The sequence below is a fragment of the Trichosurus vulpecula genome, chromosome 2 (genome assembly GCF_011100635.1).
Source record: "Trichosurus vulpecula isolate mTriVul1 chromosome 2, mTriVul1.pri, whole genome shotgun sequence".
Lineage (NCBI taxonomy): Eukaryota > Metazoa > Chordata > Mammalia > Diprotodontia > Phalangeridae > Trichosurus > Trichosurus vulpecula.
The window spans coordinates 146,653,259-146,679,865 of record NC_050574.1 but is presented as its reverse complement, the minus strand read 5'-3'; the positions used below and the strand labels follow the sequence as shown (position 1 = coordinate 146,679,865).

Below are 26,607 nucleotides of genomic sequence, written 5' to 3'. Positions count from 1 at the left end.
GTTACTAGTCTGCCGGATGTGTTCTGTGTCATACTATGGGTCTTAGCTACCTCCTAACAAAATCAGAGGATTTTACCACAGAAATAACTGCAGGTTGTGTTTCATTCATCTAGCAGTATGCTTGTTATAGTTACTACTTTATGCTTTACTCTCAGAGAAATGCTGTTTCTACTACCTCCAAACCAGCCCACCCAAGGACTATTTAGGTCTCATCTGGCAAAGAATGAAATTTCATAGTTAGAAGACTAGAGTACACCAAGTACTAGGATGAGGAAGACCTCGTTCGAATTCTGCCTCTTACAAACTACTTACTTTATGTTCCCTAGTGCAACGCCAACCATGGCATGACTTCCGAGTCCCATGGCTCTTCCTCTGTGGGCTGACCGCTCCTAACTCTTACCTGGATTCACACGCAGGCAGCTCTCCTCTCCTGCTCCAGGTCTCAGCTCGCTGTGGGACTGCTCTAGTCCAAGCTCTGCTTGCTCCTCCCTGACAGCAGGCTCCAGGGGCTTCTGCCTGAAGCTTCTGCTTCTGGGAAAACAAAGCTTAACAGGGCAACAACACACACTACCAGTACCATCTCAATTCACCTCCAAAGTCCAGAGGCTCTGTGATAACAGCTAAGTTCCCTTTATTAGCTCTCAAAAGGGGCTTAAGCTAAGCCTCCTTCTCATGGGCAGGTTTCTGCCCTACAGCTCTATTTTTCTTTACAGCTCAGAAGCTCCTTCAGCAAGTCTCTGTCATCAAAGGTCTCCTCCCAGCTGTCAGAGGTCTCCTCTCAAAACTCAAAGCTCATCCTTCTTCTTTGTCTCTTCATTCTCTTCTTCTCATTGCTGGCTCATCCTCTGAACCCTGGCTCTCTCAATGTCTGCTTTCCCTCGACATGGGCTCTCTTTATATACAGTTCTAGATAACATCTGATTAGCTGAAACTCACTCCACATGTCTGATTGGCTAGAATTCAATACACATGTCTGATTGGCTAGAGCCCACATAAAAGTCTCTGATTGGCCAGAACTCAATCCAACAAAAAATCCTACTTTGCTTGCTGTTACATCTAGGAAAGTTACTCAACTTCTGTCTAACTCAGTTTCCTCATCTGTAAAGTGGGGATAATAGCACCCACCTCCCAGAGTTTGTTGTGAAGATTAAATGAGATAATGTTTATAAAGTACTTCGCAAACCTTAAAGAGTAAATGCTCACTATTATTAGCTATTTTTATTTATTAGCTGTTTTCCCAGTGCTTAGCACAGTGCCTGACACATAGTAGACTCTTAATAAATGCTAGTTGACTGACTATGGCAACCTCCTTGGGTCTTATTGTCCTCATCATCTGTAAAATGAGGAGTGTTGGGGATGATTGCACTAGGTGAACTCAAATTGACCCCTCCAGTTCTAAATCTGTGATCCTAAGCTACCATCATTGCCATAGCCTCGTCCTTACGTTGGGCAAAAGAGGAGTCAAATCAAAGTATCAGTAAACTGGCATAAATGGAACAAGGGGATGCAGGAAAACACTGCATCTCCATTGTTTGCTACTGTGAATTAAAACAACAAAACCCTACTATATGATATGTGTGCATAGAATTTATTTAGCTAACGGCATTGACAACAATAACAATATTCAGTGTTATCTTAGATATCTTTTTGTAACTGAATGGGGTTCCTTAATGTGTTTCTAATAATAAGTAATAATAAGACATTGTGGTTTGTCGTTCATTCTCAAAGAGGACCATGACATCAGGAAGATGATGACATGACTTGCAACTGACTTTGATTTCAGTGAGGGAGGGCTGGGTAAAGTCACCAGCCTTACTTTCTCCTCCACAGCTATCTGGGCCCACTGGCCATATATCTATCAATCAGGACAACTGGAGATGGCCCAAGATGCAGTGGGATACCTTGGCCCTTTTAAGCTAAGGTCTTTTCAGGTTCTCACTTTGGGTGAGGCAATGCCCATTCAATGAATAGGCCTCTTTAAGGAGTGAGTTAAGGGATGGTCCCTTTAATTAAAAAAAAACTGGGAGGGGAAGACCCTTAGGGTTACTGGCCAAAAGAGAAGCAGTTAGTATTTACATTCACTCTGAGCTAGGAGGGCCCACAAAAACAACCATTAAGTAATGCTTGGACCTCTTGTCCAATCCATGAATTCCAGAGTGAACTGGGTTTAAATAATAAGACACAGAGTTGGTAGGGACGTCCTCATTTTAAATATGAGAAAACTGAATTCCAGTGGAAGTAGACTGACTTGCCTAAGATCACATATCTAGCCGATGACTGCTGGGATTCAAATTCAGTTTTCCCGACTGAAAGCGCAACATTTTCCACGATACTACAAAGCTCCAATTCTGACAGAACTCCTCACTCCTTTCATGACCCATTTTTCAAGGGATAAATAGGATATTCAGAATACAGGATTGAATGAGTAGGGAGAGAGTGCAGGAAATAGAAAAATCTAGGGAGACAAGGTAAAATTGTAATACAATAAAACCTCACTTACAACAACTAAGAGCTTATAATTTGGACAAAGCTTGACTACAATGTATCTTTATCTAGAAAACCCTTCTATAGATAATTTAAAGCACAATTTTGCAAGGGAAAAAATTGAAATAGGATATAAATTGTTTATGTTGACTTTCAATAAGTTCTTTAAAAACACATTTACTTTGTTGTCGGTTTGCTTGCTATGTACTTCATGGAGTTATGGATTGAAATGATTTTTTGTTGCATGCTGGTGCTTAATGGGATGCCCATCAAGTGCAGGGTATGGCCAAAGAAAAGTCCCAAGAGGAGATAACTTAGAATCATGGAGTCATCAGGACATTGTCACTATACTAGAAAAATGTTTTTTTGGTGAAAATGAGATGAAATAGCTCAAGTCCACTGATCCTACTTCAGTGCACCCAAAGTTAGTGGACCATAGGCTACGCTGGAGTAAACATGATGACTTTTGAGGCATTTTACCATTATTTGACCCTGTTTTGGGAAGTGCAAACTCAACTCCAAGGCTCAGAGACGTAACTAGAGTAAAAGAAGGAAAATTACAGGAAAAGGAGTAAGATCACCATTAGACTTTTGCAACCAAAAATCACTGACAAAAAGCTGAGGTCAAAGGGATAGATTTAATTTTGTTCCTTACCTTCTACCTTTATCTCCCATTTCCCATGCCTTACTTTCTGCCTCCCTCACCCTCCCCCTTCTCAGAAATGCATTCTGGAAAGTGTCAGGAAGTATATACAACTGAGAAATGAAATTTTAAAAAATAACAGTTCTTATGGGAAATTTAGGTAGATAGCTGTCAGATATCTTAGACTTAATCATATAACTGACTTGATGTGATTCAGTTGGACCCAATTTTTATTTCTGCCTCAAGGAGCTTAAGCATCATTATTAGTATGAGTACATTGGAAAATAATTTTGGCAACCTGAAAGTAATTTACATCCTAATTATATAGATGATTCTGATCTATGCATTAAAGTAGGACTTCTAAAATGAAGTGAAATCCTTAAAAGACAAGCATTTTTTTATTTTGTCTATTAACTCTAGCATCCAACACTGTACCTTGTACATAATAAGTACTTAATACATGCTTGTTGGTTAAAATTTCCAATCAATGCAGAGACCAACCATGATTCCAGCAAACCAGTGATGAAGAATGAGAAAAGAGAAGCGATGGATTCAATATGTAAAATGATGCTTACATTTTTAACATGGGCATTGTAAGAATTTGTTTTTCTCAATTGTTCATATTTATTACAAAGAATTTGTTTTTCTTTCTCTTTGGGGAAGGAAGGGGAAAGAAAGAAAATAAATGCTTATTGGAAATATTTTCTCACTCTATTGCATTTCTTTTTTCATTTAACTTTTTCAATTAATAAGCATTTATTTTTTCCCTCTCCAACTCCCATCTGCTACCATTGGGAAAGAAAAAGGAAAAAAAAACCTTTTTAACACATATGCAAATTCAAGAAAAACAAATTGCTTCATTGACCATGTCTACAATTATATGTCTCATTCTGAATCTTTAGCCTATAACATATTGCTTAGGAGATATGGTTGGCAAGTTTCATCTTCAGTTCTCTGGAAATATGGTTCATCATTGCATTGATCAAAGTTCTAAAATCTTGCAAAGTTATTTTGCTTTATATTGTTGTTGTATAAGTTGTTCTGGTTCTGCTCACTTTACTGTGCATCAGCTCATACAAGTTTTCCCAGTTCTTATGAAGCCACTCATTTCTTTATGGCTTGATAATATTCTATTACATTCATATACCATAATTTTTTAGCCATTCTCAATAAGTAGGGACTCCTTCCAATTCCAGGTCTTTGCCATCGCAAAAAAAAAAAGCTCTAATAAATATTTTTGTACATGGGTCCTTTTTCTCTTTCTGTGATTTCTTTGGAATACAGACCTAACAATGGTATAGCTGGGCATTCAGTGTTTAGTAACTTTTTGTGCTTATTTTCAAAATGCTTTTAAGAATTCTTAGACCAATTCACAGAGCCACCAACAGTTTATTAGTGTGTCTATTTACCTGAAACCCCTCCAACATTTGTCATTTTCCTCTTTTGTCATCTCTGCCAATCTGATGGCTATGAGGTGGAGCCTTCATGTTGCTCTAATTTGAATTTCTATAAATATTAGTGTCTTAGCATTTTTTCAGATGGTTGTTGATAGCTTGGACTTCTTCCTTTGAAAACAACCTATTCATATCTTTTAACCATTTATCAATTTGGGAATGGCTCTTACTCTTATACACTTGAATCATTTCCTTAGGTGTCTTAGATATGAGTCCTGCATCAGAGAAAGTGATTACAAAGATTTTTTTCTAAGTTATCTGTTATCTAATTTTAACTGTATTGAGGTTTTTGGTGCAAAATTTTTTATAAATAAAATTGCCCATTTTATCCCTTGTTGTCCTCTGTATCTCTTGTTTGATTATTAATTCTTCCTCTATCCATGTATCTAAAAGGTAATTTCCTCCCTGCACCTCTAATTTGTTTATGATGTTACCTTTTATGCCTAAATTACGTATCCATGTAGAGTTTCTCTTGGTATACTGTGTGGCTGTTTATCTATACCTACTTTCTTCCTGATAGCTTTTCAGTTTTCTCAACAATTTATTTTAATCAGTTCTTACTTAGATATCTGGGATCTTTAGATTTATTGAACACTATGGTTCTGTGTTCATTTTCTTTTGTGTGTTATGAATCCAATCTATTTCATTGATTTTCCTCTCTATTTTTTAAACCAGTTTCAGATAATTTGGATGATTATTTGGCATAGGTTGATATCTGGGACTGCTAGGCTCCATGCTTTCCTACTTTTATTTGTCATTTCCCTTAAAATTCTTGACCTTTTATTCCTCCAGATGAATTTCATTATTTTTTCTTATTCTAGCTCTACAAAATAATCCTTTTGTAGTTTGACTGATTTGTCACTGAGTAAGTAAATTGTTTTAAGCATTTTGGTCATGTTTATTGTATTGGTATGACATACAAATGAGCAATTAACACTTCTCCAATTACTTAGGTCTGTATTTCATTAAAGAATATTTTGTAGTTGTATTCATGCATTTGAGTATGACTTGGTTCATAAACTCATATTTTATGTATTCTGTAAGTTATTTGGAATGTAACTTCTCTTTCTATTCCTTCCTATTGGGTTTTGTTGGTAGTGTATGGGAAGGCTGGTGATTTAGGGGGATTTGTTGTATATCCTGCAATTTTGCTGAATTTATTGTTTCAGTTAATTTTTAATTGTTGCTTTAGGATTCTCTAGGTAAATTATCATCTGCAAAAAGTGATAATTCTGTTTCCTCTCTGCCTATCTTTAATCCCTCTATTTCTTTTTCTTGTCTTATTGCTACATTTCTAGCACCGTGTTAAATAACAATGGTGATCTTTGTATAAAGGCCTCTATCTTTTCTTCCTTAGACCTAGTGTTCACTCTTGATTTTAGATAGAGACTACTTATATTAAGGAATAGTCCAATTATTCCTATGCTTTCTAAAGTTTTTTTTTTAACAGAAACAAGTGATGTATTTTGTCAAAAGTCTTTTCAGTATCTATTGACAGGGGGATTTTTATTGTTTTTGTTATTAATATCGTCTATTATGTTTATACTTTTCCTTATATTGAACCAACCCTGTATTCCTGATATAAATCCAACCTGGTCATGTTTTATAAATCTTTTTTAATATGTTGTTATAGGCTTTTTGCTAATATGTTATTTAAAATTTTTGCATCAATGTTCATTAGGGATGTAGGTCTGAAATTTTCTTTCATGTCTTTTTCTCTCCCTTGCTTAGGTATCAAGATCATATTTCTATCATTAAAAGAGTTTAGAAGGATCTTTTTCCTATTTTTGCAAACAGTTTAGATAACATAGGAATTAATTGTTCTTTGAATAGTTGATAGAATTCACCTGTAAATCTATCTGGTCCTAGATTGTTGTTTTCTCCCCTTTTGGAAATTTATCACTTATTCAGTTTATTTTTCTTATATTGGGTTATTTAAATAATCTATTTCTTCTATTGATTTGGGTACTTTATATTTTTTGTAAATATTCATCCATTTCATCTAAGTTATCTGTTTTGTTGTCATGTAATTGGGCATGATAGTTCCTGATAGTTTCCTTTACTGCCCCTCCACTTGTTGTAAATTTTACTATTTGGTTTTCTTCTTTTTAAAAATCAGATTATTTGTTTGTTTGTTTTTAAAGCTTCCAGTTTTATTTACCAGTTTGATGTGGCTTTTTTTTCCCCTTCAATTTTGTTATTCTCTGATTTTCAGAATTTCTAATTTAGTCTTTAGAGGAATGTTACTTAAAAGTTACATGCCCAGTTCATTGATTTGTACTTTCTCTGTTTTGAGATTTGAACTTTTTGCTACATTTTTTAAAAAATGATTACAAAAATTAAGTAAATGCTACAAATGATGAATATTTCAAATATTTGACAAGTTTAAAGACTTAAGATTTTGGGATAAAAATTCATTATTTGGGAAAAGTTGTTGGGAAAACTGAAAAGCAGTATGGCGGAAACTGGGCATAGACCAATATCTTACACCATTTACCAAGACAGGGTCAAAGTGGTTACATGACCTAGGTATAAAAATAGATATTTTAAGAAAATTAGAAGAACATGGAACATATTACTTACCAGAATTATGAATAAACAAGAGATTGAGAGCAAAGTTAGGTATAAAATGGATAACTTCAATTACATTAAATTAAAATTTTTGTATAAATAAAACAAATGTCACCTAGATCAGAAGGAAAGTAGAAAATTGGGGAAAAAATTTATATAAATTTATATAAAGTTCCTCAGATCAAAGATCTCAAATATATAAAGAACTCTGTCAAATCTGTAAGAATGTGAGTCATTCTCTAGTTTATAAATGGTCAAAGGATATGAACAGGCAGTTTTCCAGTGAAGAAATCAAAACAGTTTATAGTTACATGAAAAAATGTTCTAAATCATTATTGATTAGCAAAATGCAAATTAAAACAACCTTGAGATATTTTATGCCTACCAAGTTGGCTAAAATGATTGAAGGGGAAAGTGACAAATGTTGGAGGGGATGTGGAAAAATTGGGACACTAATTCATTGTTAGTGGAATTGTGAACTTATCCGACCATTTTGGAGAGAAATCTGGAATTATGCCCAAAGAGTTAGTAAACTGCCTATACCCTTTGACCCAGCAATATCACTATTAGGTCTATTTCCAAAGATGACTAGGGAAAAAAGAAAAGAACCTATGTGTTCTTTAGTAAAATCTTAAAGAAATGTCTTTAAATATAATTTCATTTTAGTAGATTCTTGTATTCTTGGATAGTGGATTCTATTTTACTTACTATGACCCTTATTAAGGATATTCTGAGAATTTTAGTTTTGGAGGTAATTTAGGATAATAGATAAATTTATCTTATTCTCTGTAAAATACCATCTTTCAGGAGCAGAAGTAAAGAAAGTTGAAGCCATAAATATTCCCTGCACACAAATTTCAATGTCATTTTTTGACCGATTATACTCTGAAGAAATTGTTCGAGAGAATGGACATATTGTTAAGTGTTTGGATAATTTTTGTGATCCTTTTCTCATTTCTGATGAGTTAAGACAAGTAAGTACAGTGGTAACAAACTTTTACAGTATTTTTAGAGTAATCTTTATGCCTTGGGCACTGATCAATATATACTACTTATTATGTACATGCCATATCTGTGAAGTATCTAATGTCTGCACCATAAATTAATGTGTTATATCTATTTGGGCATTCCTCTTCTCACCTTAATTTTTATATAACCACTCCATTTTCTCCCATCTTTGTGCTGTGTACCCAGTTGATCCTTGATTAATATATTGTGTTTGTTCTATTAAGTAATAGCTGTTGTCCTCAGAGACTTCAAAAAACTTCACAGTCAATTAGCCTTGAAACAGAAGCACAATCTTACCATTTTTCTAGGTTCAACAAGATGATTTTTGTAAGATAAGGATTCCTCATCACAGATCATAAATGTAGAGCTGGGTTGAACCTTGGTTAAGGCCACCTAGTCCAACCCAGTCTTTCACATGAAGAATAGAGACCTAGGAAGGTAAAGTCACTTGACCAAGGTCACACGGACAATGAGTAGAACTGTAGTTTGCATCCAGCTCCTCTGACTCCAAATCCTGTGTTCCTTTCACTATATTATGTTTCACATATAGCTGTTGTTTAAATAAAGCATTAGGTTGAGAAGAGAAATGTCAACTTCTATAATCTAATAATTTGCTGATCATTTAATGACATAATTTACCCATACATACATACATAAATATGCCTGTAGATATGCTATTCAATCAACAAACAATTATAAGTGAATACTTTTTTGGAGAATGGCCAATCTGCCCGAATAGGGAGGACAGCTTGATCCAAGGCTCAACAACAATAAAACTTATTAACACTTCTGTTGTGTTTATAATAATACCTTATGTTTGAGCAGTGCTTTATAGTTCAAAAAGCATGTTCATGTAGATAAAGAGATATGTGTTGTATATATATGGTATACAATATAGAAATTGATTTTTCACAAAAACTCTAGAGTTAGATGGCTACATCATGATATTCTTATTTTTTGGAAGGGGAAAATTAAGCCAAAATCATATAACCAGTGAGAGGGCCAAGGCTTGAACCAGAGTTTTAAAATAACAACAAGTTAAATGAAAAATGATACATTTAGTGATATTTGAAATAAAAACAACAAAAGAAACACCCTCATTGACTTTAAATTGATACTGTTCTATTATTTATCAGTTTACTAATAAAGTGTTTTTTATTTATTTATTTATTTTTAGTTTACAGCATTCAGTTCCACAAGCTTTTGAGTTTTAAATTTTCTACCCCTCCCTCCCTTCCCCCATCCTCAAGACAATGTGTAATCTGATATAGGCTCTACATATACATTCATATTAAACATATTTTCACATTAGTCATGTTGTAAAGAAGAATTGTAACCAATGGAATGAACCACGAGAAATAAAATACAAAGCAAAACAACAAAGTGATAGGAAATAGTGTGTTTCAATTTGCATTTAGACTCCATAGTTATTTTTCTGGCTGTGGATAGCATTTTCCATCATGAGCCTTTTGGAATTGTCTTAGAACCTTGCATTGCCGAGAAGAGCCGAGTCTCTGATAAAGTGTTTTTAAAACATCAAACTCTGAATTGAGTTTTTTAGGGTAGGTCCTAACTACAAATGAATCAATTTCTGATAATCAACTTAATAACTCTTTAAGAGGCATCTGTACTAGATTTACAATCAGAGGACCTACTTTCAAATTCTGACTCGGTTACTTACTATATGATCATATGCAAGTTGCCTAACCTCTTTAGTCCTCAGTTTCTTCCATCAGTAAAACAAGGAGTTTGGAACAGATCTTCTCTCAAGGCCTATACTCTCATTTATCCCAACTTAACTAGTTATACCACTATACATTTGGAAACTATTTTTAAAAGTTCTCTCACATCAATTCTCTCTGTATATACATATATGTGTATATATACATATATATGTATATGCATATACATATATATATATTGCATCTATATTGAAAAGACTGAAAAACAACAAAGCTAAACACCAAAAATAGATGAAAAGCATTTTTAACTGATAAGGCCACTGCCCCAGGGTAGGAGCAAAGAGAAATTATGTGTGGCAGGTGCTAGAGAAGTCCTTCAATGAAATGTCTAATGATACGGTAGAAGGAAAACAGCTAAGATACTCATCTAAATTGCTCTGACTTTTGGTCCTTATGCAGGAATTTCAAAAAATTCACTAATAATCTTGTGCTACCTGTAAAAAAAAATTTACTAAAAAAAATTGAACACAAACACGTTTTCAAAAACATCAAATATTCTTAAGCCAGTGTAACCTTGAAATTAAACCATATTTTCTCATCTTATATAAGGTTTTACTAATGGAAGACTCAGAAAAATATGAGATATTCAGCCCATTAGATCGTCAAGAGTTCCTTTTTTGCATTTTTAAACATCTTTGCCTTGGCGGACTTCTTTGTCAATATGAAGACATACTTGACCCATATCTGGAAACAACAAAGACTATCTATAAGGATCTTGTGAGGTAATATTCCTAGACCATAATATGTTAATGTCTGATTAATTGGCAGAACATAAGTAGAATTCTTTGTTTGACCACTCTGTATGCTATTCATTTGCAGTCACTTAAAAATAGCATTCCTCTGGCCCACTCTCATCTCTTCTACTTCACTACTACAAGCCATGTAGGCTTGAGGTCTTGCTGGTCTTGCTTCAGTCCTATATGCACTCATCAGCTATCTTTCTCTTCTCCCTAACCAGCATTTACTCCATATCCAGTGCTCTAATCATATCCAAATCTAAAATAGTTACCTATATGCCACCCTCACCCCACCCCCACACTACACATAGACTAAAATTCTTTTGGGGAATCTTTGATTTTTCTTCATAATAAAATTATATTTTCATACATAGCAGGAATGTCATATATGTGATTTTTATAATAAATTTCCTAACTGTTACATTTTCTCTTCAGCTTGGTCTATGAGATTCAGTGGAATGTACGAACTATGTATATCTGAAAATCCTCTGTCTGTAGGACATTTACAGTTGCATTTTTTTTATCTTGTTTCCTTGGTCTTTCCTGTATGAAGTTCTCCTTTACCCCCACACCCCCACTTCTTGTAAAATTCTTTAGTAACAAGAACAGAAAAATTAGCTTCTCAACGAGCTCATAATAGTAGCTCTGCTACTACTTACCCCTCTAATGTCCCATTTCTTTCCAGGTTTGTTTCATTTTATTAACTTTCAGTGGGTTCGTTAAGTTGTGTCCTTTTAGCTTTTCCAAAGATCAACAGCTAGGGAGAACAGTAGTATTGGACCTGGAGACAAGAAGAGCTGAATTTAAATCTGACCTCAGACACTTACTAGTTTTGTGACTCTGGGCAAATTACTTAATCTCTGTTTGCCCTGGGTTCCTCAGCTGCAAAAAGGGAATAGTAATAGACCTACCTCCTAGGGTTATTTTCCATGAGGATCAAATGAGATAATATTTGTAAAGTGCTTAATATGTGCCTGGCACCTAGTAGGTGCTTAATAAATGCTTGTTTCCTTCCTTAGTTTTTCAAAGTTCACTTTACATTCAGTAAAATTAATAATTTGTAAATCACTGACAGTTTTCACAAAGAAAAGCATTATTCTTTATTTTCATTCTAAAATTTATCCTAAAGTGTTATTTTTCCTCTTAAACTATGTTAGAACAAAGGATGAAGTAAAAACCAAACTAGAAGAAAGGATCTAGAGATAAAGAAGAAATTGCTCATGATTGTAGCAGTTGCAATCCCATGTGTTTAAGCTATATTTGGTATTGATATTTTTATAGATCTGTGACTTGATTGGTGCAGGTTTGCTCTCCAACTGTATCTAGGTGCTGCAGTGGGTAGAGCACTAGGCCTAGAGTCAGGAAGATCTGAGTTCAGATTTGACCTCACTTACTTGCTGTGTGACAGTGGGCAAGTTACTTAAATTGCTTCAGTTTCCTCAACTGTAAAATGGGGATAATAATAGCACCTACATCCCAGGGATTTTTGAAGATTAACTGAGATAATGTTTATAAAGCACTTAGCACAGTACCTGGCACATAAAAAAATGCTTGTTTCCTTACTTCCTACCAACTGTGCAGATAGTCCCTTAATACCTTCTCATTATGTTTGTCCCTGTTTTCCAGTAAACCCTCATGAAAAATCTACCCAGTGCCTTGGATGCCTTACCTTTGTCCTTCTAATATTGAGGGGATAGCAATGTACTACATGGGAAGCCTATATCTTGTCTCTCGATTCATGACTGATTCATCTCCTTTCCTACTTGTTTGTGATCAGGATAAATTTTTTTACAGAACTGACACAAAACAGTAATATCATGTGCCTTTCTAGTAGATAGTATACTAACACAATGCATTTCCCATTCATCATTAACTCACTTATTTATAATTTGAATTCTTCAGGTCAGTCAATAAACATTTATTAAGTACCGACTATGCTCCAGGGATTGTATTAAACTCTAGGGGCATAAAGAAGGATAAAAGACAGTCTCTACTCTCAAGGAGCCCATGGCCTAATGAGGGAGACAACATGAAAGCAACTATGTATAAACAAGATACATATAGGACAGATTGGAAATAATTCACAGAGGGAAGGGACTAGAATTAAGGGGGGATCAGGAAAGGCCTCCTTGAGAAGATGGCTTTGCCAAGAGGGTGGAGATGGGGAGGGAAAGCATTCCATGAATGGGAAATAGCCAGAGAAAATGCCAGGCATCAGGAGATGGAGTGTCTCATTCCAGGAAAAGCAAGGAGTCCATTGACAACTGAGCATAGGGTTTAAGAAGTCTGGAAAAGTTGGGGGGCGGGGAGGGAAGGGTAGACTATGAAAGGCATTGAATGTCAGACAGAGAATTTTATATTTTATCTTGGAGATGTTAGGGAACCAATAGAGTTTACTGAGTAAGGGAGGTGACATGGTCAGACCTTCACTTTAGGACACTCACCTTGACAGATGAGGTAAGGATGGATTAGAGTGGGATCATAGTGGTCCATGACTTAACAGCCACATAGAATTATTGGGAAAATATTATTGTTTAAAAAGGACTTCTGCAGCAATGAACAGCTTCAGGTTATTAAAAGTAATGAATAATTTTCCAAATATGGCCCAAGTTTATCTTCTTGAAATTAATTTTTTGACATAGTAATTCATGGAGTAGACAAAAATACAAAATGTCTATCAGTCCTATGCCCTTTTACTTATGTAGTGACAATGGTAGAATTTAATTTTAATTTTAATTCATTTATCCATGCAATTTCATATACATACTTATGCGCACTAATGTACCTGCATATGCTTATCCCATCCTAATATATTTCTTTTCTAATCTTCCCCTTATGAGAGATCATATGCATTTTGACACTGTTAAAAAAAATTGTAGGGGCAACTAGGTGGCTCCATGAATAGAGCATCAGCCCTGGAATCAGGAGGACCTGAGTTCAAATGTGAGCTCAGGCATTTAACACACTTACTAGCTGTGTGACCTTGGGCAAGTCACTTAACCCCAATTGCCCTGCCTTCCCCCCTCCAAAAAAAATTGTAGTGAAAGTCAGGAGAACTACATTCTAATCACAGCTCTGCCATTAACTAGCAATGTAACCTTGAGTATGCAGTTTAATTTCTCCAGTCTTCAGTTTCTTTATCTGTAAAATAGACTAAATTATTTCTAATGTCCCTTTAAGTACTAATAGTCTAATATTCTACTCTGTTGCTTCCCTTTTTGAACCAACGATGGACTCCACCTTATCTGAGACCTGTTTAAGAACTATAGATTGACCACTTGATGTGAAATCCTGTTATGATTCCAATTTTGGGAAAGGGAGGAACAAATACCTTGGTTATAGACTCTCTATAGACTTTCTAGGTGGTGCAGTAGAGCGTCAGGCCTGCAGTCAAGAAGACTCATTTTCCTGAGTTTGAATACATCCTCAGACACTTGGAAGCTCTGTGACCCTGGCAAGTCACTTAATCCTATTTGCCTCAGTTTCCTCATCTGTAAAAAGAGCTGGAGAAGGAAATGGCAAACCGCTCCAATAACTTTGCCAAGAAAACTCCAAATGGAGTCACAAAGAATCAGACATGACTAAAAAAAGACTTAAAAAAACTAAACATGCTTTGGTAAATGACATGTAGCATATGTCTTAGAGCATCTTCTAAATACATTGATGATTCATATGTTATTTCTATGACCAGGATGAATGAAAGGATAATATTATATCTAAATTTGTAATTACCATTGACTAAAACTATGTAAATAAAAAATAAAAGTGTGTATAGAAATATGTCTAAAATATACAATGTGTTTTTTATTCTAGTGTTATAAAAGAACCTCAAACCAAGAACATTTGTGTTACTTCTGTTGTCTTCAAGGTTACTGCATATGTAAGTCTTATTCTGCTACTCTTTATATACATTCATTACTAAGTGGATTGAGGGAAAATTGAAAGCATTTAGATACTTGTTACTGATGAAATTTTAGGAGTACGAGGTGCTGGAAGAATGTTCATTCATTTATCCATTCATTGAACAAATAAAATCTTTATGAAATTTGTCTTTATTTCTACAAAATACTGAGTACATGAGAAATACAGATATGAATAAGGCATGGCCTCATTCACTCAATCATCTATGTGGAAGCCTGGTAAGAAATGGTTCCTTCTTCTAAGGAGATTACCATTTACTATGGGGAGTAAGGCAAGTGTACAAATAGCTATAGTAAGAGACAGAATTTGTACCTCTCTTATGAAGATGTGAAGGCTGAATGATTCAAATGTACTGCCAGGGAAGTGAAGTAATTTCCCATTCATTGGATGTCTCAAGGCAAAACCTAGATAAACCCTTTGGGGGGGGGGGGGGCAGCATGTGTTTTAGTGTAGAAGGTATTCTTGGTCAGGAATGAATTGGACCAGATGACATCTAAAATCTCTTCCAATTCTGAGATTCTATTCTCAGGGTTCATTATGTGAATGAACCAGGCATCCTCAGCAAGTCAGATCTTAGTAAAATAGAAGGTATGGAAGGAACATTTGAGGAAAAGCTTGAGGATGTAGGGGTGTTGATTTAGAATAAAGGATATGGGTTGGTCACAAGGCACAATGGAATGGGCCAGGAGAGGAACGAGATGAGTCAAATAAGTTTGAATGAGTTTCAAAGAACGGAAGGAAATAGTATTCAGCTTTATAGCGTGCTGGCAATAGGGGAGGAACATTTGCTCAGTAGTCAGAAATTAGATAATGGAGAAGCATGAAGAATTAATCGATCCCTAAATTCTAATTAGCGTTAATGTTAATGTTAGTTAATGTTAGTATTTTCAAGTGTGCCTCTGTACAATCCTCTCATCTCATGCGTTCTGTTGTCAGTACTGATGATGGCTCTAGATCTCCTAGACTGGAGAGGAATCCTGAGTGCCTACTTAGCCAACCTTCTGATGCCATAGGATTTAGAGCTGGAAAGGACCATAAAGATCATTTAGTTCATCCTCCTTGTTTTACAGATAAGGAGACAAGCCTAGAGAGGTTGTGACTTGGCAAGGGCTACACAGGTAGTAAATAGCAGAGCTGAGATTCCAGTCCACTTCCTCGGACTCTACATCTATGGCTCTTTCTGCTACATTGCACTGCCACTGACATTCTAGTTCAGTTTGGCTGAAGTGTAAGATATGTTAAGGGAGTATTACTAATAACGGTTAACATTTATATAGAGCTTTAAGCTTTACAAAATGCTTTACATATATTATCTCATTTGATCCTCACAGCTCTATGAGATAGGTTCTACCATTGTCCCCATTTTTAACAAATGAGGAAACTAAGTTTAAGAGAAGGAGGAGATAAAGCTGGAAAAGGGGTAACAGAATGTCAGAGTTAGAAGAGAGGCCAGAGGCCATCTAATTGAGTTATATACAACAATAAGAATCCCTGCTACAGCATACCCAATAAGTATACTCAAGTATTTGCTTAAAGACCTCTAGAGAGAGTGAGCCCGCTGCTCCCAAAGGCAACCCCGTTCTACCTTGAGGTATCTATGGGAAGTTTTTCATCACGTTGAACCAAAATCTGCCTTCTCCCCATGACTACCACTTACTCTTCCTAGTTCTGCCCTTTTAGGGCCGGGCAGAACAGGTCTGATCCCCCTTCCACAGCCTTTCAGATACAAGAAGGTCAGCTCCAAAGGATGGAAGACCTTAAATACCATGTGAAGGAGTTTTTTTAGACTGCATTGGAAGGGTTTTGCACAAGAAAGTAAAATGATCAGAACTGTATTTTGGAAAGATTAATCTGAAAGCTCTGTGTAGGATGGGCTGGAGAAGGAAGAAGCTAAGACCAGTTAGAAGGCTGTTGTCATAGTCTAGATGAAATAATCAGGATGGTTTTAGTGAGAATAGAAAGTAGAGGGAGATGACAAGAGATATTACAAAGTCTATTCAGTAGGTCTTGGCAAATGTTACATTTAGGGAGAAATGGTATTTTTAAAAACTATATTGCAGAGGGAAAAAGTTGTATCAAAGAAGGGATAATCAATAATAAGGGGTGATGGAATGAGGGCCGAACTGCTTAACTCCTATTTTGCTTCTCTTTTTGCTGCCAAGGAGAATGATCTTCAGGCTGTAAAGGAGAGAACAAAAATACTAATGAGCAGTGAGTCCCAAGATAAGTAGGGAAATAGAAGAGACCACAAAACTACCCTCAATGAGTCAGCAAGCCCAGATGAACTACATCCCTACATGCTGAAAGAATTGAATTGGGTTACTGAGCTTGTGTCAATGATCTTTGAAAAAGCATGGAAAATCAAAGAGGTTCTATGGGATTCAAAAAGAACAAAATTTCTGTTTAAAAAAATAGATGAGAATAGAGTCTGCAAACTATAGGCTAGCTGACTTCAATTCCTGACAATATTCTAGCAGATTCTATCTGTTAGTATAGTTAGGTGGATTCAAAACTGGTTGAGTGATCAGATCCAAAGAATACTCATTAATGGTTCAGTGTCATTCTGAAAGGAGGTCTCACATGGATTACCCCACAGATTCATTCATGGCCCTGTGCTGTCCACACTTTTTAATAACTGATTTGGATAGAAGTATGGCTGGCAAGCTTGTCAAATTTGCAGATGATACAAGATAACACCATAGATAATAGAATCTAGGTTAAAAAAATATGCCAATAGGTTAGAATGTTGGGATAAATCTAATGAGACAAAAATGAATAAAGATAAAAAGAGTGACAGGTTAAAAAATATCAGTTTCACAAGTATAAGTACAAGGAGATCTAGAGTTCTGAAAAAAAAGATCAGGAAGTTATAGTGGACTACAAACTCAATATGTGTCAGCAGTGTTATATAGCAGCCAAGAAAGATAATTTGAACTTAGGCTTTACTAATACATAACTTCCAGGGACAAAGAAGCCATAGTCATTTCAGTTTGAGGATGTCATATTTTATTAAGGACTTTGTAAAGTTGAGAAGTATCTAGGGGAGGGCAACCAGAATAATAAAAAGGCTTGAGTAGTGCCGTGAAGATCAATTGAAGGAATTAGAAATTTTAGAGAAGAGTTAGGAGTGTTATGATAGTCTTCCTCAAGTATTTGAAGGGTTGTCCTATGAAACAAAAACTAAACTTGTTCCAATTTGTCCCAGATGGCAGAACTACAAATGGCAGGTGGAAGTTTCAGACAAATTATGGTTTACTTATTAAAAATAAAAAATCTTCCTATTAGAGCTCTCCAAAAATGACTGCTGTGGATAGCCATGGGTTCCTCCTCCTTAGAGATCTATAAGCAAAGGTTATGTGACTGCCTGTTGGATTTACTGTAAAGATGACTCTTGTTCAGGTATGAATTAGATTAGATGGACCCTGAGATCACTGTGAGCTTACTGTGATTCAGTGAGACTAAGATAATAATTAAGTGTGATAAAGCTGCAGATGAATTATGCTCCTATTTAGGGGTCATCTACTTTACAAACTTTCTTTTTTCTTTCCCATTTTCCTCTCATCACTCCTGCTATGTATTCCCAATGATATTCCTTACTTAATTCAGAGATTAATCGGTGGTCAGGTTGTAGCCAATCATAGGTTTTGCACCTAATCATAATTTTAAAACCACACATTCTAGAATACTAGAAGTCTTAAAATCCTAGATACTTTTAAGCATTAACTCCAATGACCTAAATTATTGCCATGAGAAAAGCATTATTTGTTATCAAATTAAAGTGAATCAAATTCTACTGCTTCCATTCTGACCTAAAAGGAACAAAAAGTAAAAGAAAATAGGAAATTAGATGATCTTGGGTGTTTACCATTTTCCAAAAGAATATTTTTAAATTATGGTATCTAATTTAGAATATAAGTTCATTGAAAACAAGCATTTTATTTTTCAAGTACAAAACCTAGCACACTATGTTGTTAATAAATGTTAAATGATAACCCTTTAATTATTTTCCAAAGTTCTTTATTGAATATTTCCATGGATCTTTGATAAAAATATTAAATTCAAGAGTTTTAATAAAATTCAAATCCTGTCTTGTATATGTTAATTTAGAGTTGGTTTGTTTGTTTTTTTAGGATGAAAATGGTATGTGCTACCCTTCAACAAAAAGTCATGAACAATCATTTGCTTACATGATTGTGGATCCTTTAAAACGTCACGTTAATGTTTTATACCATTGTTTTGGTGTAGGTGAACTATCTTTCTAATTGATATCCCAAGTGTGTATATGGTTATTCTTCTGTTTTTATTATTTACTTTATAATGTTGTTTATGAGCAGTTTAGTAGAACTCAATTTCTGACCAAAATTCAGTTTTTAATTTACTTTACATAAAATGTGTGTACTTTAAAAAAAAGGAAAATAAAATTTCTTCAATGTTGGATTATTATTCTTCTGGATTACTAATAGAGGAATAGACTTCCATCCTTCATTTCCCATATAATGCTACTAATGAGTTCTATAATTCTTCCTGAAAGTTACTTAGAATAAAAATCTAGTCCATAATTATATGCACAATATAAATCTTGTTAAATCTTTATTTACTCCATATATTTTATGTCAAAGCTGTTTTTATGAAAATAATAAAATTAAACATTCACAGCAAACTCTTTGAATATATGATTTTTTATGTGTGGACTTACATGTTGTTATATTTATTCATAACAAACAACTCATAGTTATGTAGCAAGTTTACTTTCCTTACAACAAAACTGTCAAAATGAAGTATGCAAGTATCCCCACTATTACCCCCATCTTACTAATAAGGAAAAAGCAACTCAGAGAGGCAGTGACTTTGATTCACACATAATGACAGATGTAAAATTTGGGTATAGTTTTCTCTTAACTCCAAGACTAGCATTCTTTAAATCACATAGTTTATACGTTTTGGATTTAGGTAACATATAATCATTATTAATACATCTGAGTTTCTGAGAATCTTACATTTTCTTTAATTCATTGAATTAAAATCAGAAGAAATGAACTTTGTGGTAAATCAAAAGAATATTCTATAATTTTGAGGAATTCAAAGCTGCCTTGTTGCTCAGCCTAGATCTAATTCTCCATTTCCTTACCTACCATACTGTTCTTAATAAAGATTTGAAAAAAAATAGAATATCTCATGCATAATTCCCAATATCTGTGAGAAAGGAGGAGTCCCCTAAGTAAGGGAACTAGGTGAATTTTAGATACCCCAGGTGCTAGGATGAATGGGTAGAGAACTATGAGTGTGGAAAAACACATATAATGTCCTACATTTTCCAATGCGTTGGTTAGTTTTGCAAAACTTCCCCCCCCCCCATTTATTTTTGTTATAAGGGACTGCTTGGGGTGGTGGAGGAGAGCAGTGCATTGCAAAATGTGGATGACAGTAAACAAAAGTATCAATAAAATCTACCAAAATTAATTTATCACAGGGAAGTAGGTGAGGATAGATGAAAAGTAAGCTGACTCTGTTCTCTAATCTGGCTCAGTGTCTGAGCAGATTATTTTAATACTTTGCCTCCAAGTAGGTACTTTCCTTGCCCCATCTCACCCTGCTTTTCAGCTCCCTTTTATGTGTTGTCTTCCCCAATTAGATTATAAGTTCTGTTAGGGGCAGGGACTATCTTTTTGCTTTAATTTGTATTCCAAGTGCTTAGCACAATATGTAGCACATAGTTAATCTATAATAAATGCCTTAGCTAATCTCTAATCCAGTCTTGAAAAGTCCCACACAACAGCCCTTGTCTCATATTACTTTTCCCCAAGAGATCTGAATTCTACCTGCTGTCTGACTAACAAATATGTTTCTTGCCTATCTTCCCAACCATGAAACATTGGCAGTCCTTGGAAATTACATGGAGTACACTTAACATGTATGAACATGGTCATCATAACATACTACAGTCACTGGTAGTAGTTATCCCAGCTACCTAGCATAATGTATACGTAAGTACCTAATATATGGTATTCATATATAATTGTATGCAGTGAACATTGCAGGAACCAAACATACTGCATAGCACAAAATAGTATATATAACAATGGCATATATATTAGTCTAGGAAAACAAATTTTATGTAATACAAAAAACATGGTATCATGTAATAGGAGTTGAATGCTATGACCAAATGCATAGATCACATACTGAAACATACAATTTGCACATAGATCAATAGTACAATATAACATGATGGTACAGTGGATAGAACACTGGGCCTGCAGTCAGGAAGATCTGAGTTCAGATCTGGCCTCAGACACCAGCTGCGTGACCCTGAGCAAGTCACTTAACCCTTGTTAACTGATCTGTAAAATTGGGATAATAGCACCTACATCCCAGAGTTGTTGTGAGGAGCATATGAAATAATAATTATAAAGCCTATGCAGTGTGAAGCCTAGCACAGTACCTGGCACAGAGTAAATATATATAAATGTTAGCTATAATTATTATCATTATTACTAACATGTGTAGCAATGACACATAACAGCAATAGTATTATATTGCATAGCAAACACATAGGTCATAGCACATAATAATGCAAAAAGTGGTTATATACAAAGGACACATTAAATGCCCTCAAACTCTAGGGACCCACTGGCTAGCTGGGTAACTTATTCACCCTTTTCTCTTAAAGTCAACAAGCATTTATTACATACCTACTGTGTTCCAGACACTATGTTAAGCACTGGGGATATAAAAGACAAAACAAACAAACAAAAACTCAGACCCTGTTCTCAACCTACAAACAACTTTGTACAAACAAGATTATATACTAGATCAATCAATCAATAAACTAGTACCTACTATGTTCCACACAATGTGCTAGAGCTGAACAAATTGAAAATAGTCTCAGAGGAAAGGCACGAAGATTAAGGAGAACTTCTTCTAAGGCTTAGTAAAAGGTGAAACTTTAGCTAAGAATTGAAGTCAGGACATGGAGATGAGGGAAAGAGTTTCAGGCATGGGGGATAGCTAAGGAAAATGCTCAGTGTCAAGAGATTGGGTGTTGTGTGAAAGGAACAGCTAGGAGGCCAGTGTCACTGGATCGTAGTTACATGGAAATGGAGTAAGGTGTAAGAATACAGGAAAGATAGGAAGGGGCTAAGTTATAAAGGACTTTAAAAGCCAAACAAAGGATTTTATAATAGGGAACCATTGGAGTTTATTGAATTGGGGGTGGGAGGTGACATATTCAGAGCTGTGACTTAGCAAGAGGAATTTGATAGTTGAGTGAAGGATAGAATGGAGTAGGGAAAAATGAGGCAGGCTGACCAACCAGCAGACTATTATAATAGTCTAGATAGATAAGTAAGTGCCTATACCAGATGGTGGCAGCATCAGAGGAGAGATGGGGCATATACAAAAGATATTTCAAAGGCAGAATAGACTGAACTTGACAACTGATTGGATAGGGACAGGGACAATGAGAAAGAATAGAGAGTTAAGGATTGCACCTAGGCTGTGAGCCTGGGACTGGGAGTACAATGGTACCCTCAACCATAATAGGAAGGGGGAAGGTTTGGTTGGAAAAAATATTGAGTTCTGTTTTGGACAAGTTAAATTTAAGATGTCTATAGGATATCCAGCTTGAGATGTCAAATAGGTAGTTGGAGATGTGAGTCTGGGGCTCAGGAGTGATGTTAGGGCTCGATAAGTTGACCTGAGAATTCTCAGCATAGAGATGGTAATCTAATCCATGATAGCTGAGGAGATCTCCAAGTGAAATAGCAAAGAGGGAGAAGAGTGGGTATGACCTAGATGAAGATCCAGCAGAGGATACTGATCAGACAGGTAGGAGGAGAGCCAGGTAAAAGCGGTGTCATGTAAGTCTAGAGTGAAGAGAGAATCAAATTTCTACAGCTTCAGAGAGGTGAAGAATGAAGTTTTAGAAAAATCCATTAGATTTGTCATGAAATTACTTCTAACTTCGGAGAGAGCTGTTTCGGTTGAATAATGATGTTGGAAGCCAGACTTCATAGATTTAAGAAAGAAGTGAGAGGAAAGGAAATGGATGCACCTATTGTAGAAGGCCTCTTCAAGTTTATCCGTAAAAGAGAGGAGAGATAGAGGACTAGCAGGGATGGATGGATCAAGTGAGAGTTTTTTAAAGATGGGAGAGATGCAAGTATATTTGTAGGCTTGGTCACTGGCACCTTTACAAGAAGTGTATGATATGATAGAAGGAATTTTGGGACTGGAGTCATAGGACCTAGGTTTATATTCTAGCTCTGACAGTCATTATTTGTGTGACCTTGGACAAGTCATAACCTCCCTTCAGTTTCCTCTTCTGTGAAATGAGGAGGCTAGACTAGATGGTCTCTGAGGTCCCTTTCAACTCTATATCTATGCTCGTGTGACCTCTTTAGATTGTGGACAACCTTAGCATCTTGACCTGTGAAGGGCTCCATAGCTAGAGTATTAGGTTGGAAAAGTGTGGTGATAATGTGTTTAAAGATCTTTCCCTGCCCATTCAATAGGCCTCAGGTGGGGCCACTTAAGAAAGGCCTGATTAGAGGCAGTTCTACATCTATGTGATGCCAATAAGTGATTAAATATCTTTCCCTCACCCTTTTGCTAAGTAGATGGTAAGCCTCGGGCCCACAGCCTTTTGCTGACTGGGAGTGAAGCCCTTGGGCCCCAAAAAAGAGTATATACACCCAGAAGGTAGCCATTAAGAACTGAGAATTCAGAATCCAGCTCAAGGAGGAGAAGTAAGAACTCCAAGATGACAGAGCTGCAGAAAGAGTTTGGAGTGGAGAGTAGAAACCAGGGAGCTGCAGAGACCAGAGAATTGAGTGGGGAGAGAACATAAGCAAGCAAACAGTTAGGATTCGTGAGTGTTTACGGGGAGGCCCCAGCAGAGGGGAAGGTTACAAGATGACTTGGTTCCTTGCTATAATACTGTGTTATAATTTCCTTGTTGCTACATTGAGATGGACTTACTGGTGTTGGAATATTATTACTACCATATCAAATTGGAGTTATTGGTCTTTGGGTCTGATCCTCTGGTGTTTAAAAAAAATGTTACACTTCCTCTGCCTTCTACCTAGAGAGTTTTTCATACTTTGTGATTCCAAACCATACAGGCATGTTCATGGTCATCCTCGAGGTCATGAATCTTCCCTTACTGATACAAAAGGGGATGCCTTTGGGTTCAGTTTTCTACCTGTTTGAACAGAAATCCCCCATTGATAAATATAGGGTTGACTTGCCTAACTCTCTGAAGAATGCTGACACAAAGAGTCATTCTCATCTGAGTTATTAACATCTGAGATATCAGGTTCAGGCCATCTCCCAGCAACTGGTGAGTGGGCTCATCCTCTTAGAGCCTTCTTGGCTGATCTTGCACTGCTCTTTTCCACCAAACCAGAGAGTCTAAACAACTCTTCAAATGACAATAGGCAATTATGGCCACTTGGCTACTTTCTGGGGCTAGTTTTTAGATTGTAAAGTTGCCCAATCTTTCACCATGGTATGGGATAGCTATGTGATATGGAATAGCTTTCAAAACCAGAAGAACTCTATCACCTTCTTGAAAATCTTACCAAACTCAAACTTCATACTATTGTTTGATTCTCTTAGACCCTTTCTAAACCTTAGGCCAAGGATGGGGAAACTGCGGCCTCAAGGCCACATGTGGCCCTCTAGGTCCTCAAGTGTGGCCCTTTGACTGAATCCAAACTTGTTAAGATTATGAAGGGCCACACTTGAGGACCTAGAGGGCCACATGTAGCCATGAGGCCACAAGTTCCCTACCCCTGCCTTAGGCCATAGCTAGTTAGTAGACTTTTTCAACAAATCTTTCAATTAAAAGACATACTGGTTGTGAGTACCTATATCATTTCCATTTTCAAAGACCTCGATGCACAAGTCAATATATAGGCAAATGTTACTCTCGCCCTGACAATAGAAGGTATGGTGATAAAGCCTAGCATTGTATCATTAGAATTGTATATATTCACTAGAGAAAATATATGTTGACTTAACTGGACTCTTCTAAGGCCTCAAATAAATGTAGCATGTTTAGCACTATTTAGCACTATGTGACTGTTATTCTCTATGAGGGTAGTAGGTATGGTAGTAGACTTCTTGATTCCTGATAAGGCCAATGCCTCTGTAACTAGTTTGCTTTCAAAGTCTCTGCCGTTGTCAGAGTCGATCCAGGCTGAGAAGCCATACACAGAGAAATATTTTTCCTACATCTTAGCAACTGTAGAAGCTTTTTGATTCCCGGCTAAGTATGCTCGTGCATACCTGGTGAAATAGTCACCACCAGAGTGTTGCTTATATCTTTCCTAACCTCTTCCCAGAGATAAAAAAAATTTATACACACAAGTACCGGTGCCTTACTTGTGCTTATACTTTCAAAGTGAGCAGTATGAGTTGACAGTATTTTCCTTTGAACACACCAAGCACAAACCTCATACTTCTTATAGATCTCTCTCTGCTGCTATTCTAAGCCAGTAAAATCTGCTTCTTGCTAGTATAAATGTTCCCTCTTGGTTCAGATGCCTAAAGTCATGACATGATACATCTAACATGCTATGGGCCCCTAACTATTCTCTGGTACTGTGAGTGCCTGGTACCATTACAGTCAAGTACAGCACTTCACAGTGCTTAGCTCCAACTTCTACTATTGCTTCAACAGTTGAGCATGTGCTCAAAAGCCTGTACATTATTCTAGTCCCAAGGATCTCCAAAGCCAAATTTACTTTTTCCTTCTCTTCTGCTTTTAATTCTTCTCAACCATATACTTACAAGATCATTGAGAGGTTTAACAATCCTAGCATGATTCTTCACAAATTTTTTATAATAATCACCATTTGCCAGGAGAGTCTTTAGTTCTTGAAGATTCTTTTGATATGGCCAGCTAGCAAGTATTTCTTTCTTTTTGGGGTCAGTACTCCCTTCTGAGACACTATGTTACCCATATACTTGACACGGGGCCTAGAAAACTAGCATTATAAAACTGACAGCTTCAGACCAGCTTCTAACTCATCTAACGCTCTCATCAGCCTTTCCTCAAATTTCTCGAAGATCTTTCAATGACAATCAAAATGTCAGTAAGGTCATCCAGGTAGCCCAATACCTCCAGATAGTTCTAGTGTTTGACCTTGTTTTATATAAGTCATCATCCTGCAAAATCCCAGCATCCTTGGTCCCTCACCTGATTACCACCTCAGATTGGAGGGTAAAGTCAAGAGCACAAAGCCTATACTTAAGGAGGGAGCTCAGTTCAGAATATTTCCTCATTTCTCACCTCACTTCACTACTTTGGGACTTCTCTGATTTTTCTACTATGTCCCTATGCCAGATCCCTTCGCCCTACCCACCTCCATTTCTCAGCTTCTTTTTATGTGGTGTTTTCAGCTTTTTGTATGTTCTCTTCCCCCTCAGATTGTAAGATCCTTGAGGGCAGGGACTATCTCTTTTTTGTATATTTGGATTCCCAGTGCTTGCCACATAGTAGGTGCTTTATAAATGTTTATTGACTGCTTGGCTGACTGAAAAGTGATTAGTGCCACCAAGATTCTGAGGGCCATACACTCAAACTGGTAGAATTCTGCTAAAAAGATTAAGGCTATCTTCTTGTCTTCGTGGTATCAATAAGAGGGGTCTAGTACTTAAAACCTCTAACTGCCTATCAAAAAGTCCAGGTCATCTTGGACTTATTGAAAGGTGTCCTGGTCCACCTTAGTTCTCTTGTTCAGTGTCCAGTAGTCTATATAACATTGGATCTTTCCAATATTTTTTCATATCGCTACCATGGGCAATGCATATAGGTTCTTAATTCCACAACGATATCATTGACTAACAGTTGTGGATATCTATGTCATCTTCATCTTCTCAGATTACAAAGCATAAGTCAGTAGACAAATATAGTATTTTTATATCATCTATAAAGTTCTCAACAGCAGAGTTCTGAGAATACTCTCAAAATAATTGGAAATTTAGAAAGATTCTCACCACTCAACTAAAATTGTTCTCTACAAAGTTACCAATAATCTCTG

The 26,607-nt window shown here is 36.1% G+C and overlaps 1 protein-coding gene across 1 annotated transcript in view; it reads left to right on the top strand.

Annotated features, from left to right (window-relative positions):
* The window catches only part of CFAP300 (cilia and flagella associated protein 300), a 31,445-nt gene extending 12,230 nt beyond the window's left edge, over positions 1–19,215 (top strand). Inside the window, exons 4-7 of the mRNA XM_036746778.1 lie at positions 7,960–8,126; positions 10,452–10,624; positions 14,453–14,519; positions 18,691–19,215. Coding sequence (XP_036602673.1) covers positions 7,960–8,126; positions 10,452–10,624; positions 14,453–14,519; positions 18,691–18,822 — 539 coding nt within the window. The 3' untranslated portion in view covers positions 18,823–19,215. The remainder of the gene's footprint in view (positions 1–7,959; positions 8,127–10,451; positions 10,625–14,452; positions 14,520–18,690) is intronic.
* The last annotated feature ends 7,392 nt before the right edge of the window (positions 19,216–26,607 follow it).